General features: G+C 57.4%; 2 protein-coding genes across 5 annotated transcripts in view; both read left to right on the top strand.

The window, feature by feature from the left end:
• CLPB (ClpB family mitochondrial disaggregase) overlaps positions 1–6804 on the top strand; it is a 72507-nt gene extending 65703 nt beyond the window's left edge. For all 4 annotated transcript variants that reach the window (XM_063393687.1, XM_063393688.1, XM_063393686.1 and 1 more), the window contains 5 exons: positions 1179–1335; positions 4152–4225; positions 4701–4820; positions 5244–5348; positions 6114–6804. In XM_063393687.1, coding sequence (XP_063249757.1) covers positions 1179–1335; positions 4152–4225; positions 4701–4820; positions 5244–5348; positions 6114–6365 — 708 coding nt within the window. In that variant the 3' untranslated portion in view covers positions 6366–6804. The remainder of the gene's footprint in view (positions 1–1178; positions 1336–4151; positions 4226–4700; positions 4821–5243; positions 5349–6113) is intronic.
• Positions 6805–10535: 3731 nt separating this feature from the next.
• Positions 10536–14177, top strand: PHOX2A (paired like homeobox 2A). The gene is made up of 3 exons (XM_063393458.1): positions 10536–10797; positions 12576–12763; positions 13707–14177. Exons 1-3 carry the CDS (start codon positions 10590–10592, stop codon positions 14133–14135), a joined length of 825 nt encoding a protein of 274 aa, XP_063249528.1. The 5' UTR covers positions 10536–10589; the 3' UTR covers positions 14136–14177.
• The last annotated feature ends 2475 nt before the right edge of the window (positions 14178–16652 follow it).

Below are 16652 nucleotides of genomic sequence, written 5' to 3'. Positions count from 1 at the left end.
AGTAGCAGTTCAATATGAAATCAATTCCTATACCAGGCACTTGACAGGGCAATAACCCAAATGTTAATCTCAAGCACCCAACAAGGATTTGTGTCATTGCGCTGGATCTCTGCTGTTGGAGATGAATTGAGGAAAGAAACAGCCTGGGGAGGTGCTGCTTTTTTCCTCATTTCCCTCTCTTTTTTATATTATTAATCAAGAGCACTGGTGCTTTGGAAAGGTTCCTGGATTGGGTTAGGGGGTTGAGGGTTGATGCCACTGCAGCAGTGGTGATGCTGGGCAGCCCAGGTTTGCCAGGTGATCAGTCCCACAGGGATGAGGAGCTCTGCTGCTCACGTCACTCGGTTACAGCCATAGGATGGTTATTTGTGGGCTCTGCCCAGTCCCAACCACAGCCATGGGCAGTGTTAGGGTCAGGGTTAGGGTTAGCATTAGCATTAGTGCTGACCTGAGCCTGAGGCTTGTGTCAGACCTAAAACCACCACGGGGAGGTAGGCAGAAGGTCAAAGGCTGGGGAGTTACATATGGGCAGCCATACACTCATGGAATCATTGAGGTTGGAAAAGCCCTCTGAGATCATCAACTCTAACCCTTCCCTCAGCACTGCCAAGCCCGCCACTAAACCTAAATGCAATATCCACACAGTTATTAAATTCCTCCAGGGACTGGGCCTCCAACACTGCCGTGGATAGACTGGGCCAAGGCTAGACAACATTTTCAGGGAAGAAATACTTCTTGATATCCAACCTATACATTCCCTGGTGCAACTTGAGGCCATTTATTCTTGTCCTGTCCCTTGTTACCTGGGAGGAGACCAAGACCCCTGTCCCAGATCCAACCTCCTGTCAGGGAGCTGTAGAGAGCGAGAAGTGCCTCCTTCTCTCCAGGCTGAACAAGGACATGGACTGGCCCAACCCTCCTCCTGGTAAGGCATCTCCCAGCACTTCAATCAATTCTGTCCTGAATGGGGCAGGCTGGGACCATGTGCAGGAGAAGTTCTTGCCATTCATAGAGAGACAAGGACTTCTCCTTGATTCCTTCTACCTCAGTCCTTGGGTATCCCTTGAAAATTAAATCCACTCTGGGGAAAAACAGGACCCATGATCTTTTTCCTGGTGTTTTGGCTACGTCCTCCAGCACCTGCTGTCACAGCTGATGTCATCTTGCTGTTGTTACAGGGCAGGCTGACAGATGGGAAGGGGAAGACCATTGACTGCAAGGATGCCATCTTCATCATGACCTCCAACGTGGCCAGTGAGGAGATTGCACAGCATGCACTGCAGCTCCGGCAAGAGGCCATGGAGATGAGCAAGAAAAGGATCGCAGAAAACCTAGGTACTAGAGTTTCAATCTTCAAATCCCTAAAGAACCTCCCTCCTTCCTAACACAACTTTGACACCAGCTCAGACATCCCCTGGCAGGGGGCACACACAGTCCCCTCTTCACTGGTCTTAACTGGTCCACATGACTTGGGAATGCTCCTCTGCCAGGAAGTCATGAAATCCCAGAAGGGTTTGGGTTGTAAGGGACTTTAAAGACCATCCCATTCCAACCCCCTGCCATGGGCTGGGACCTGCCAGGGCCAGGTTGCTCCAAGCCTCATCCAACCTGGCTTGAAACACTTCCAAGGAAGTGAGTAGAGGATGAGAAAGGCTGAGAGATTGCACAGAGCCTTAAAGATGCAGTCTCCCTCTGAAGGATGCGATATCAAATAATGAGGATTTCAGAGCAGGTGGATTGAAACTGGATGGTCTTTAAGGTCCCTCTCAACCCAAATTCTTACGTGATTCCATGATTCCCTTTATGAACTCGCCCTTCTCTTTCTTTTGGGACCCTTCCACCTGCTTCCTGCAAAAGACTGTGGCTGGTTCAAGTGCTCATATAAAAGACAAAAAGTTTTGTTTCCTGTCAGTCCTTCCCAAAAGAACTGAGTTTAGTGAATTTTACCTCCCTGTGGGATGGGAGTCCTGGCCTCACATATCAGGTTCCTGGAGAAAAATCTCCCAAAATGTGAATTAGGTAATAAAAGGGGAATGAGGAGAGCGTGGGAAGCCTCTGAGACTGAAAATGAACAACTTGATGTGCAACCTCTAGTGTCTTTGCTGGTAACTCTGAGGATATACAGATGAATGGTGATGCTAGCACCAGGGACTGTCCCTTTTAGGCAGTGTTTGTCACATGGAGCAGAGGGGAAAACCTGTTTCCATCAGGTGTTGCTGTGCCTGTGCATAATCAGGAAGCCATGGACAGTGACTGCATCCCTTCTTTTCTCATCAGTCTTAAAAAAACTTACTTTGGGGTTTTTAAGGTCCTTTTATGATCTTAATTGTCTGGATGCCACATCTCTCTCAAGGTATTCAGCAGCCTGTGCCACCTCAGATACACCATATTCCTGCATCAGCTCCACAGGAGCAGGAAAAAAGGTTGGATTTTGGCATCAAATCTATTTTCCAGCTTCTTTCTCCCTGTCTCTTCCTTTTACTTTGGAGAAGTGGCTGTCGACATTGACTTAATTCAGACTCTTTAAATTTCAATCAGGCAGGGTAAAGGACAAAACACATCGTCAACTGAACTTTCCAGAATAACATTTGAAAATGCCAAACGTTTCCCTGCTCAATGAGGAGAACATTGAATTTTAATTTCTGGGACGATACAGCTGCAACAGGAGAGGAGCTGGGGAGGGCATTTGGGCACAGCAGCTGCCCTCAGTTGGGTTTCAAGGAGCTCCTGCCCATTTCCTGAGCTCTCAGTGTGGAGATGCCATGGCAGGAGGTCACTAAAGTGTCTGGCAGGCAGATAAATGGGAAGATAAAGGGAAGGAGCAGCTCAACCAGTGGTCTCTGCATCTACCTGTGGCAGCAGCAGATACTACATGAGAGAGGTGGGAATGCTGGTGGCAGTGCTGGTTCCTCTGCCTTTCCAGCTCTCCTCTGCCAAAACACTGGGACTTATTGGCATCCTTGCCCAAGAGAGAGGGGTTGGAACTGGATCAGGAGCACCCTGCACCAGTTCGGGCATTAGGGGGAACCTCCTCACTCCCTACAGCTGCCTGAACAGAGGGTGTAGCTGAGTGGGCACCAGTCTCTTCTTCCAGGTAACAAGCGACAGGACAAGAGGAAAAAGTTTCAATTAATGCCAGGAGAGGTTTAGGTTGGATATTGGAAAAAATTATACCCCAAAAGTGTTGTCCAGCCCTGGCACAGGCTGCCCTGGGCAGTGGTGGAGTTCCCATCCATGGAGAGATTTAAAAGACATGTGGATGTGGAACCTGGGGACATGGTTTAGTGGTGGGGGAATGCTTGGACTTAATGGTCTCAGAGGGCTTTTCCAAACTAAACTACCTATCCAGTGGAGCCTGAGAACCCCTTCTGCCACTGCTGGTGAGGGGCAGCAATCTTCATCAAGGCTGCAAAGCTGAGACAGGGTTCCAGGACCCAGCATTGGGTGTGTGTTCCCTGCCCTGCCTTGCATGCCAAGATCCAACCCAGAGCACAGGAATCTATCTCAGTGTGAGCACCCTGGTGTCAAACAGCACATGGAGGCAAATGAGTGCAGAATGGGCAAAGCTGTGGGAAGAACTGGGATGATGAAGACAAGGAGGAAGACGGCACTGGGAGGAAGAAGGATGATGCTGCAGCCAAGCATCCAGAGTGTCAGGGAGGCAGGATTCGAGAGCAGCCAGACCCTGGCTCCATCTGCAGTCAGCAGAGGGAAATAGACTGCAGCCTGAGCAGTGCTGCAGGCACCCTGAACATGAGTTCCGTGTTTGCTGGAGAGACCATAGGCTCTTTCAGTGCTCACAGCCCCAGAAGCCAGTGTCAGGTCATCGGCTGCTGTGGAGCCCAGCTGGGCTCTTTAGCTTCCTGTAGGCACAGAGCAGGGAGCAGAGGCAGAGCCAGGGCCCTTCGGCCATTCAGGGGAGCCATATCAGCACAGGATGTTCCCCTGGAGCACCAGAGGACACAGAACTGCTGTCCACAGGACCAAGTGCAGGGACACCACGCTGCCAAAGCAAACTGCTGGCACATGTGGAGGTGCCAGGTCTGTCCTGCAGACTCCCAGACCCTTCCTTGCCTTCCAGCTCGACCAGACAAAGGTGAAGCCACTGTCCCACTGTCTCTACTGACACCCCCCTTCCACCTCTCTTCCAGAGGATGTCCAGATGAGTGACAAGATCACAATTTCCAAGCAGTTCAAGGAAAAGGTTATTCGACCCATCTTGAAGGTATGGATGGTGTTTTCGTGGCTCATGTTTCAGGTGTCCTGAGCTTTGGTCCCAGACTCCTTCCCTGTGTTTCTGTCCTAGCTATGAGAGAAGGGATGTAACTGCACTAAAAATATTGGAGAGGTCAGAGCCCAGCAGAAGTAAATCACAGCTTCCTTACTCTTGGAGTGGAGCCATGATGCATGGTGGGAAGGGGACATAGGACTGGAAGTGCTGCAGTGTGATTTGGGGGTTCCCTGCTCGCCCAAGGTCAGGAAAACCTGACTGCAGTGACATCCTCATGACCTTCAGTTTCTTTAAGATGTTTCTGAAGCACCTCAGGATGCTGTCTGGCTCCATGGGGGTTGGATGGCTGCTAGGAGCTGTGGGAGGTGGGATGATCCCTGGGGAACTCCTCCTGCAATGCCACTCTCACTGCTGTTCCCATCAGGGTCACCATCCCTCTCCCTGCTGACCTCCTGCTTTGTCCCTGCAGGCTCACTTCAGACGGGATGAATTCTTGGGGAGGATCAATGAAATTGTCTATTTTCTCCCTTTTTGCCACTCAGAGCTCATCCAGCTGGTCAACAAGGAGCTCAATTTTTGGGCCAAAAAGGTAAAAAAAATCAATGGCTTTAGAGGGGACTTCTCAGAATAACTCCAGAAGAAATCCCTGCCGGAGCATCTGTCCTGGGGTAAAGATACACAATGGTGTGTGTCTTTATCATCATCATATAAGCTGTTGAATTTGGGGTGCTGGGGAGAGTTGGAGCCTCTGGGAGCAGCAGAGATGGTTCCTCTTGGACTGGAGCAGGGATGAGCTCCAGTCTGCCTTCACAGATGTCATTTGTCTAATTGGTCTTTGCACATCTGAGCTCTCTGGGGGCTAAATGGGATTTTTGGGGTCCCTTTGTTGTAGAACTAGTCTGGTGGAGCTCAGCCCTTCTCAGCACCCCAGTGCAGCATCCTCACTGCTCAAGGGTGCCAGGCTTGCTGGGGGGCATCCATAATTCTTATTCCTTTTCCTCCCCCGTGACAGGCCAAGGCAAGGCACAACATCACACTGCTGTGGGACAGGGAGGTCATGGATGTGCTGGCTGATGGCTACAATCTTCACTATGGTGCCCGCTCCATCAAACATGAGGTGAAGGCAAGAGGGAAGCTGGGGTGAAGTTTGTGTTGTCACCTCCAGCACTACGGCCGAGGGAGAGCCAGAATTGGAAAGGCATCAAAAGGGAGATAGAGTCACTGGAGCAAATCCAGAGGATGTCATGGAAATGCTCTGAGGGCTGTGGCTCCTCCGCTCTAGAGACCGTCTGGGAGAGCTGGAGGTGTTCAAACTGAAGAGAAGTCTCTGTGGACTTTAGAGCCCCTTCCAGTGCTTAAAAGGACTCTAAGACAGCTGGAGAGGGACATTGTTATTCAGACAAGGGTCTGGAATAACAAATTATGGGGGAATCGCTTCAAACTGCAAGAGGGCATGGTTAGATGGGATATTGGGAAGGAGTTCTTCCCTGTGAGAGGCTCTGACACATATTGCTCAGAGCAGCTGTGGCAGCCCCATCCCTGAAGTGTTCAAGGCCAGGTTGGACATGGCTTGGAACAACTTGGTCTCGTGGAAGGTGTCCCTGCCCCTGGCAGGGGGTATGATATGTTAAGGAACTTTAAGAAGTCTTTTTCAACCCAAACCCTTCCATGATTTCATGCCCGTGTGGGTCTGACTGTCCTCATCTCTGAGGAGATGTCCATGGTCTGGGGGAGGAAGTGACACACCCACACTCCAGAGACAGGAAGTGGGATGAAGAAAAGGTTGCACGGTTTTGCACTACCTGAGGGTGGGGAGGCGCTGGTCATCTCCATGGGAGGCTTTCCACAGGGTTTTCCTGTCAGGATCTGGTCTGTCCCTTAGGTGGAGCGGCGCGTGGTGAACCAGCTGGCAGCTGCCTACGAGCAGGACCTGCTGCCACGGGGCTGCACCCTCAGGATCACCGTGGAGGACTCCGACAAGCAGCTGCTGAAAACCACAGAGGGGTCTTCCTCCAGCACAGAAAAAGCCAAGGTGCCGACCCTGCGGCTGGAGATTGTAGAGAAGAACAGCAAGGCCCGAAAACTGGAGATCCAGGCACCACTGAACCCTGAAAACATCACTTACTTCTTGTAGGCAGCGCTGGGCACTCACAGGGACAATAAAATACCCCAGGAGTTGGAGTGATCAGCGTCAGAGAGGGCAGAGCCAAAGTCCTGCCACCACTGGGCATGGACACAGGCACAGACATGGATATGGGCAGGAGCTGCCCCGGGATGGGCATGAAGGGCTCTGGGGGTGCAGCTGTGGGTGACAAGGTGCCCTGTTGTCATTCAGGGATGAGTCAGTGGATGGTCCTGGGGTTTCACAGGGTGCTGGAGTTTTTTAAGGAAGGGGGAAGCAAATTGTGGACCATGCAGGAGCCAGGATGAATTTGTCATTCCCATGGGAGGGCGCTTGCTGGGTTAGCTGGGCTGGCAAGGTGGGGAATGGGAACTGAGTGTGAGTATAAAAGTCACCACGCACTTGCTCTGTATTTTCCGTTTCCTTATGGCAATAAATATGCTATGTGCATCCAACCCTTTGTGTCCAGAAGGAGCAGCTGGTGGTACCACCATCCTCATCCTAGGGCACTCCTGGGTCTCCTGCTCATCACCAGGAATGTCACCAAGGGTGGGGAACACCACTGAGATCTGGGACCCACTGTCACATCTCCCCAGACAGGGGACATCCTGGTGCAAATGGCTTGCTGAATCTTTTTCTTATGACTTTCTTCCAGGAAATACTTAGTATCTCAGGTGGAACTGAGCTGTCCAGGTTGTCCCCGTGGAGACACAGAGGCTGTACCCCTCCCGCCATGGGAGGTCCTTCGGGGAGCTGCTCATGGTGGAATAGGAGACATGGTCACTACTGGGGCCACCTCAGACACGGGTTTTGAAGAGTAGAACATGAAACACATATGGAAATCGAACCCTCCCAGGACTGAGGAGCCCAAACTCACTGTCCCTTGGGATGCAGACAAGATCCTCATCCCACTGTTACCCCCTGCCCTGATGTACCCAGGAGGGTTTGCTTCTGGTGCTGATTCTTGTCTTCCAGGGACACAGGGAAGGTTTGGTGGGTGATTCCTTGAAACCCTTTCCTATCACAGTAGCTTTTTCCTGGCTTAATGCTGGAGGCTGAAGTGGGATCCTATCCCTGGAGGGTTTGGGAGTGTCACCAGGCTCTCCTGGAGTCTCCTAAAGTCAGATTCACTTCCACAGGTGCACATACATGTGCACTGAGGTGTGCAATGAGGTCTGCATGTGTGTGCATGAAAGCATGAAGGTATAACATACATGTGTGCATGGGTGTGCACCTCTGAGCACAGCTGTTCAGTGGGGTGTGCCCTCAGGTGTGTGCTCAGGTGTCCAGAGAGGTACAGGTGTGCTGTGCGAGGTCACATCATGTCACACCATGCTGTGCCATCACACTATGCCATGTCATACTGTGCCAGGTCACACTGTGCCAGGTCACACTATGTCGTGCCAAGTCACATTATCCTATACCATGCCATTCCATTCCACACTGCGCCACCCTCCACCATGCCATGACCCACTGTGCCAAGCTGTCCCACCCCATGGACTGTAGCCCCATAGGCAGGAGCCAGGGCCACACAGCCCTCCTAAACCCTTTGATGTGGTGTTCTTGGTGCCAACACAGACAAACGGGCTTCCACTGCCAGGAACAGTGCCTGGGAGCATGGGGTCCGGAGGAAGAATCCTCTTTGGCTGTGCCACACACATTCAGTTCCCTGCATCTGAACCCCACGGTGGCACCTGATCCAGTCAGGGCAGAGTCCCACCAGCGTGGGGGCTCGGGACAGCCTGGAGCACCCCGGCTTTGTCCCCAAGAACAACACGGCAGTGGACAGAGGCCTCCAGCACCATTGGGAGCAGCTGTGGGGCTGGGAGACTCACCAGGAGCCCCTGACACATAACCTAGGGGACTCCATGGGGCAATGAAGGCTGCAGAGTGTGGGAGATGTGGCAGTGATGAGGTGGTTGCTATCATCCCAACCACGCTGGGGCTAGAGCTGGGGGAATCTAGGGTGTGATCAGAGCGGATCCTGCAGAGGGGTCCCATCAGAGAGGGTCCCATCATCACGGGATCCATTGGAGGGGTTCCACCAGAGGGGGTCCACCCATCAGAGGGATCGCATTCAAGGAGTGCCATTGCAAGGAGTCCCCCATCACACAGGACAGTCCCTTTGGAGCTGTTCTATCATAAGGGGTCCCATTCGAGAGGGTCCCACCAGCCCCCCCTACCAGCTCTGGAGGGACCCTAATTCACCAGGCACATGGACATAGCTCCAAGCCTACAGGCAGCTCACAGCACACAATGGGATGAAGGGATGAGGGTCCCTGTCCCCATCTCCCCCACTGTGCCAATACCATCCGTCTCGGGGGCAGGGGGCGTCAGCCTTCAACCTCCCCCAACCCCCATTCGGCAGCACCAGGAACAGCTGGGCCACTGCCAGCACCCATCTCCCTTCACGCACCACAGTCCGCAGGGATCACGCACATCCCACGGGAGCCGCGGGGATGCAGAACAGTGCCCCGGCTCTACCCCCCGGCTGTGCCCCATCCCACTACCCTCCATGTTCCTCTGCTCTCCCCCTAGATCTCCCTCCTCCTCCTCGTCGTCCTCCTGGCTCTCCCCGGCTCCGGGTAGCACCAGCAGCTCCTTGCGTGGCAGATTGCTGCCTAATTAGTTTAGAGGGGAAACTTAATTGAATTAACTTTTCACAGCTCCAGCAGCCCGACAGTGGGGCCTCGCTCCGCGCCAGCCCCACGCCCTGATCGAATTAACTTGTTTAGCAACCTGCCCGCTTCGGCCGCGCAGCTGGGGCGGGTGAGGGGGGGCGCCACCAGCACCCACCGGGGGCCCGAGGGCTCGGGCGGGGGGACTGAGACCGGCCGGGGGCAGGGGGGCTGTTCCCAGGGAACTGAGGCCATGAGGGAGCAGGACCCTTTGTGGTTTGAGATGCAGGGTGGGCACGGGGCAGGGCACGGGCCAAGAGACAGGGTGGGAGCTGGGGCAAAATGTGGGGCAGGACACAAGACCGGCTATGGGGCAAGACACAGGGCAGGATGCAGGGCAGGAAATGGGGAAGGACACAGATTAGGACAGGGGATGGGACAAGAATATAGGGGAGAATGTGGGAGGGGATGCAGGGTTGAATACAGAGCAGGACATGGGGCAGGACAGGCACAACCGATCCCACAGGACCAAGCCAGAGTCCGTTCTTCCCCCTCCCACCCCCCCACCCCAGTTCCCTGGGGGGCCCAAAGCCCTTCATTGGGCACAATTAGACTTTTAAATCCTCTTTAGGGAAAGTGTTTGTCTTGAAAATGTCCCAAATCCCGCCAAATCCTCCCCAAATCCTCCTGCATCCCCCCTACCTACATCCCCCTCTGGTGCCGCTGAAAGGAGGGAAAGCCTTTGCCTTGATCCCTGCAGGGGGCTGTGGGGATGGAGTGCTTTGAAATTCATCCGGCCTGAAAACTGGGGAGGGGATTGCAAGGGCCAGAGCCTCCCGAGGAGAGAGGGATGGGGCTGTGTGCCTCGCCAAAGCCGCCTGCCTCCCCCGTGCACCCAGGGACGGTGGAGGGCACCCAGAGATGGGGTGTGGTGGCGTTGCTGCCCTCCTGTCCCTGGGATGCTCAGCCCCAGAGGCATGGCCTGGCACGGCACGGCATAATGACAGGGAGGGAGATGAGGATGAGGATGGAGACCCACATGGGATGGAATGGGATGGGGACAGGGACGGGTCTGGGAATGGGATGGGATGGGATGGGATGGGATGGGATGGAATGGAATGGAATGGAATGGAATGGAATGGAATGGAATGGAATGGAATGGAATGGAATGCCGTGGGGTGAAGATGGCGTGAAGATGGGGATAGGATGGCGATGGCTTTGGGGACAGGGAAGATACAGAAGGATGGGGACACGGGGAGAACGTCTGAGCGCTCGTCCCAGAGCGGGGCCCGCCGAGTGCTGTTCCGGAGGGTGCCCAGGGGCCACTGCCCTGCCCTGAAGGAGCGGCTGCCGGAGTCGGCCCTAGGTGGGGGGTGCGTGCGCCCACGAAGGGTTAAGGGGGGCGGGGGGCTGAGGGGAGGGGGGTGTCGGCTCCGCCTGCTCCCGCCGTCCCCGGGAGATATTGTCATGCAAAAGCCCCCGGCGAGCGCAGCCTTTGTCCGCGCTCCCCCCGCCGGTATATTAACGGGCCGGGGCGGCGGCGGGGGCGGGCGGGGGCCCGGCGGGCAGGAGGCGGCGGGGACGGGCGGGCGGCAGCCGGGGCCGCACCGGGCTCGCCATGGACTACTCCTACCTCAACTCCTACGAGTCCTGCGTGGCCGCCATGGAGGCGAGCTACGAGTTCAGCCCCTGCAGCCAGGCGGGCTCCTTCCAATACAGCCCAATGCGGGGGGGCTTCGGGCCCGCGCCCGCCTGCGCTCCCCTCGCCTCCGCCAGCTGCGCCCTGGGTGCCCTCCGCGACCACCAGCCCTCGCCGTACTCGGCAGGTAAGGGAGAGGGACCCCCGAGTCACCAGGGACACCCCCCGAGCAGCGCCTGGACGGGCGTGAGGAAGCGGCCGCGCCGTCGGGGCTGGTAGGGATCGCAACCGGCTCGGGACCGGCGGCTGCCGGTGATGTCAGGGCTCGGTGCCATCGGCTGCCGGAGCCGTCGGTCTCCCGTACTGTCAGTGCTCGATGCCGTCGGTGCCCGACACTGTCTGTTCCCGGAGCCGTCGCTGCCCTGTACTGTCAGAACTCGATGCCAATGGTGCCCATCACTGCCGGTTCCCGGTAGCGCTGGTGCCCGATCTCACCAATTCCCGGTACCGTTGTTGTCCAGTACCGTCAATGCTCGGTGCTGTCGGCGCCTGATACCATCGGTTCCCGGTGCCGACAGTGCCCGGTTATCGCTGTTCAGGTTATCGCCTGTTCCCGGTGCCGCTGACGCCCGGCACTGTCAGGATTCGTAACCATCGGTTCCAGGTACCGCTGGCGACCGATATCACCGGTTCCCCGTGACCGTGGTGCCCAACACCGTTAATGCTCAATGCCGCCGGTTCCGGGAACGTCTGTTCCCGGTGCCGCCAGTGCCCGTTCCTGCAAGTTCCCGGTACTGTCGGTGCTCGGTACCGTCAGTGCAGGCTGACACTAGTGCCCGGTGCTGCGCGTTCCCGTTGCCGCCGGTGCTCGGCACTGTCGGAGTCGATGCCGTCGGTGACGGCTGCTGTCGGTGCCGGTGCCGTCAGTTCCTCACGACATCGATTCCCGGTGCTATCTATTCCTGGCACTGTTGGTGCTACGTCCCGCCGCTTCCCGGTGCTGCCGGTGCCCGAAGCCCAGGCTGGCCCTGCCTGGCTCGATCCCTACCGCCCCGCGTCCCGGGTCTTCCCGCTCGCCTCCGCCGCTGGGGATGAACCCTCCCAAGCACGGCGACGGATCCCCGGGGATCCCTGGAGCTCCGGCGGTCCCAGAACGGGGCTGGGGAAGGTCCTCGCCACTGGAACCCCACTCCCCGTCCCGCATTCGTTGCCACTGCGGAGGCGCTGCCTGTGGTTGCGCCGACAACGAAGGAGCTGCCCATTGGCACCGGCCGCCCCATCCACAGCGGCACCGCATTGCCCTCCCCAGCCCTGCTCCTGCCCCAAGGCCCCGCATCCCAGCGAACGAGAGAACGAACGAGCGAACGAACGGGGCCAGGGGCGCAGCGGGGGCAGTGATTCAGCCCTGTCCTCGTCCTTCCCACCTTGCCCGCAGAGTCCTGCCTGCTCCATCCTGCCCAGTTCATTGTCCATCCTCTGATTCATTCTGCCCCGTCCCAGTTCGTCCTTCTGTGCCCTTTTCAGTTCACCCCAGCCCAGTTTATCCTTCCTGGCTCATCTATCCTTTGCCGATTCCTCTGCCCAGTGCATCCCCTGTCCATCTATGTATTCCCCGTCTATTTCTTCCTAGGAGATCCTTGCCCAATCCTGCCCTGCCCTGTCCTTCCTTCTCGGTTCACCCCTACCCGGTTCATCCTTCCCGGTTCATTTATCCCTGGCCAGTGTCCCCTGCCCAGTCCATCCCTCCCAGTTCATCTCTTCCCAGTCCACTCCTTCCCGTTTATCCCTGCTTGATTCATGCCTGCCCCATCTATCCCTTCCTGGTGTCTCATGCCTGATGCATCATTTCTCGGCCCATTTCTTCCAGGTCCATTCCTTCCTGATGCCCCTTGCCCAGGTGTCCCCCAGTGTCCACCACAGCCCTGCTGCTGTACAGGCTGTACTGACTCCCCGTTTCCCTCCCAGTTCCCTACAAATTCTTCTCGGACCCGTCGGGGATCAATGAGAAGCGGAAGCAGCGGCGGATCCGGACAACCTTCACCAGCTCCCAGCTGAAGGAGCTGGAGAGGGTCTTTGCCGAGACCCACTACCCCGACATCTACACCCGCGAGGAGCTGGCCCTCAAGATTGACCTCACCGAGGCCCGTGTGCAGGTCAGCTCCGGGGAGGGAGGAGGGGACTGGGGGTGGGGGTGGAAGTCTCTAATTCCCAGAGTAGGGACCCTGACCATGGGACACTGCTGCTCTACTCCCTGCATTGGGAGGGGTGATGGCAAGGGACTTGGCCTTGGCACTGCCACAGTAAGGGGACACACTGTTGTCACATCCTTGCTGTGCTGGGGGGGGACAGCCTGGCTCCCAGCAGAGTGTGGGCATTAGTTCATGCCACAGTACCATCACTGTCATCAACGATTTAGTCCAGTCCCAAACACCTTGAGGTTGGTGAGAGTCCAAGAAGGACAGAGAGTGGCCCTTTGTGGCCGCAGATGTCCCCTGTGTCAGTGCAGGTTTCTCCTGGAGGATGCAGACCCCCGACATGGGTGCAGATCCTCCTTTGTGAGTGCAGACACCCTATGTCAATTCAGAACCCTCTTTGTGGGGTCCTTCTGTGTGGGATACCCTCTGTGCCAGCAAAGGCCCCCCCTGTGGCTTCAAACCCCTCTTGGTTAGTGCAGACATCCCCTTTGTCAGAACATCTGTCCCCATAGGAATGCAGGGACCCACCCACAGGAGTCCCAGGGGGGACCATGAGTGAAACGGGCCCCACTGTTGGCACCATGGGGAGCTGGGGGATGCTGGCTGTGGGGTGGGCTCTGACTGCACAAGGTGCAGGTGCGAGTGCGGTGTGACAATGTCCCCTCCCTATTTCTGTCCCCTGCCAACACCGGAGCACACGCCAGTGCCTGGTATTGACCTCACAAATCCACATTATTGTAGATATATGGATCCCTCTGGTGACGTGGAAGATATTTCCCCTCAGGGAACGGAGGGTTGTGAGGCCCACCCCAGAGCTTGGAAGGGCTGCCTGCACCCTTGGGCTCCCCAAAGCCCCAGGGACCTTGGCAAGGGGTGCTCCCATTCCTTCTATCCCCTCTAGGTATGGTTCCAGAACCGTCGAGCCAAATTCCGCAAGCAGGAGCGTGCGGCCAATGCCAAGGGCACCAGTGGCACTGGCAGCACCGGGAAGAAGTCGGAGCCGCGCTCCTCCTCAGAAGATGACGAATCCAAAGAATCCAACTGCAGCCCGACTCCAGACAGCACGGCATCCCTGCCTGCTGCTGCCATCGGCAGCCCCGGAGGCAGCCTGAGCCCCAGCCCTGGCACGGGGGCACCACTGGGACCCGGCCATGCCCCCCAGCCTCTCAAGGCACCCCTCTGGCCAGGAGTGGGGGGCGGCAGCGGTGCCCCCAACACGGCCGAGCTGCTGAAGGCCTGGCAGCCCACCGAGGCTGTGCCGGGACCCTTCTCTGGCGTCCTCTCCTCCTTCCATCGGAAACCAAACGGCATCAAGACAAACCTCTTCTGATCGCTGAACCACCGGATCTGGCTGCCCCCAAACCCCCCTCGGCCCCCACCCTGGCACTCTCCACCCACCGCCCCCACCACGGATCCAGCCATGACGCTTCAGCAAACGGGGAGAGGGAGCAGGGACCACCTCCCACCACCTCCTGGACCCTGCGCTGATGGGGCGGACCCGGAGTGGGGGCAGCTCCCGCAGACACCCGTGGGTACTCTGAGACCATGGGGATGCAAGGCGGGAGACAACACCCCCATGCTCAGCCCACGTGCCCCTGACAGAGTCTTCAGGTCTGAGGGCTCCCAGGGCACTCCAGGGTTGGGGGCAGACGTGGGGCTCCCCACAGCACTGCGGGTGGTCCAGCTTGGCCCCAGGAGATGCCCCCCTCAATGGTCTGTGCTGCTGGGCTGGGGGCGAGGAAGCACTTTATGGGGGGGCTCTGGGGCCCACCGGGTGGGAGTGCCAGGGAGGCCAATGTGGAGATGCGCCTTGGTGTGGGGAGGGGTTGATTTCCCCCAGATCCTGCCTGCTAACATGGACGCCCCCCCCAGCAGCACCCTGGCAGGAAGAAGACACCCCTCCCACCCCCCCCCCCCCAAAGACTTTGGGGTGTAAATGCAGGGCTGGGAGGTTCAGCACTCACCAGCATTGCTACAGGCATTGCCAGTGGGGACAGGGCACAAGAAACTGCTGGGGGTGAGGTGGCCCTCCCTAGGGGGCTGCTGTGGGATGGACCTCCCGGAGCAGCCGTGACCCTTTGCCAGCAGCAGGTTGGGTGGTCCCACTGGAGCTGGCACGAGTGCAGCTGGGACCGCCCCGCACCACCCCGTGACCTCCCAAAGGGTTCCCAAAGTGGGGATGGTGCTAGTGTGCCCCTCACACCCAACCACCCACTACACCAGTGCTGCTGTGCTGGTGGGCTTCATGGCATGATGAGGATGTCAGCAGCCCATCCATGTGTCCCTGTTCCCCCCATATCCCTCCCAGTCCCCCCGAGGTGGGTTCTCCACTTTTCTTTTTTGTTTTTAACCATTCTGTAATTTATTACCCATGTTTGCAAATGCCACTAATCCAAATTAAACTTAATTTATTGATGCTGCTGCTGGCCCTCAGCCCTTGCTGTGCCCCACCCCCGCCAAGGGCTGCAGGACTGGGTGGGCTGCACAGTCCCCACCCCTGAACCCTCTGAAACCCACCAGAACCCCCCAGGTGAGGCCACAAACCCCCAGCACCTTAGGGATTATTTTGGGTGCCCCCCAATCAAAGACCACAAGCAGCTGCAGGGAGCTGAGGGGGGGCAGCCCATGGGAAGCCTCCTTAAAAGGGGTGAGGAGAGGGGTGCCCCACACAGCCCCCCTGGCCTCCAGGGGCCCTTTGGGAGGTGACGATGATGGTCTTGGGGGCACTGGGATGGTGACAAGGAGCATGCCAGGCTATTGGGGGAGTGGTCCGAGGTATACAAGATGGGCAAAAAGGCGACAAGGGACCTGGTCCCACCTTGCTGGGACCAGTACGGCCAGCTTGGAGAGGTCATAGATTATGCTGGCACCCAGTTTTTCCCCCTGGATCCCCATCTTGCCTCTGTCCACAGACTCTTCCAGACCCTTCCCCACCTTGCCACCCTGAGAGCTCTACCACCCCTGTTGCATGAACACGACAAAAATCACTCCAGATTTACCAACACAGGAGCTGGGGGTTTAGTGGGGGGGAAATTCACACCAAAGACCCCAGTAACAGACAGGGGATGTTGGGGGATGCCAGAGGCACCTGGCGCATCCTTCATCTCAGCCGGAGTGAGGGGTTGGGAGGTCTGGGGGTAGCATCACCCTCATCCCCCCTGGGGACAGGGAGAGCCTGGAGGAGGCATCGCAGTGGGGAAGGCACAGTGGGAGGACCCCTGTCCTGGGGACCCCTGTCCTGGGCACCTTCCTGGAAGGACACTTGGCAAGCCTGGGGCCTGAGCACCCACCAGGAGATGTGGTTGCCAGCCCTGCTGTCCCCAAGAGCAACACAAACTCCTTGGAGGTGACAGAGCCAGCAAGTACCTAATGGGCAAACTGGGTGGGAGTGGGGAGGATGCCCCAGAGGCACGCGTGGTGTGGGCTGGGCTCTGGGGGAAGGCACTGATGGCTCTGCTGTGGCAGGATAGCCAGGCTGGGGACGGGACTCCCAGCATGGGGACAGGCACTCCCGGAGTGGGGATGGGGACCCTGCCACATGGGAATGGGACCCCTATGGTGGAAACAGGGACCCTGGGGGTGGGGACAACATCCATCCAGGTGGGGACAGAATCCCCAGTATGGGGAAGATAAGATCCCTAGGGACAGAACCTCTGGGTGGGGGTGGGACCCCTGGGGATGAGGGCAGCACCCTCAAGGTGGGGACAGCACCCCCAGAGTGGGAACAGGGACCACCATGGTGGGGATGGGATCGCCAGGGGTGGGAACAGGGACTCCTATGGTAGTAAACAATCCCCAGGGTTGGGGGACAGGCACCCCTAGGGCAGGGACAGGGACCCCCAGGGTG

The sequence above is a fragment of the Prinia subflava genome, chromosome 3 (genome assembly GCF_021018805.1).
Source record: "Prinia subflava isolate CZ2003 ecotype Zambia chromosome 3, Cam_Psub_1.2, whole genome shotgun sequence".
Taxonomy (NCBI): domain Eukaryota; kingdom Metazoa; phylum Chordata; class Aves; order Passeriformes; family Cisticolidae; genus Prinia; species Prinia subflava.
This window is presented reverse-complemented; position numbering and strand designations above follow the sequence as displayed.

Coding starts and splice junctions, on each gene's coding strand:
- PHOX2A (XM_063393458.1), top strand. CDS start 10,590: ATGGACTACTCCTACCTCAACTCCTACGAGTCCTGCGTGGCCGCCATG. Junction 10,798..12,575: donor GCCCTCGCCGTACTCGGCAG/GTAAGGGAGAGG, acceptor TTTCCCTCCCAG/TTCCCTACAAATTCTTCTCG. Junction 12,764..13,706: donor TCACCGAGGCCCGTGTGCAG/GTCAGCTCCGGG, acceptor TATCCCCTCTAG/GTATGGTTCCAGAACCGTCG.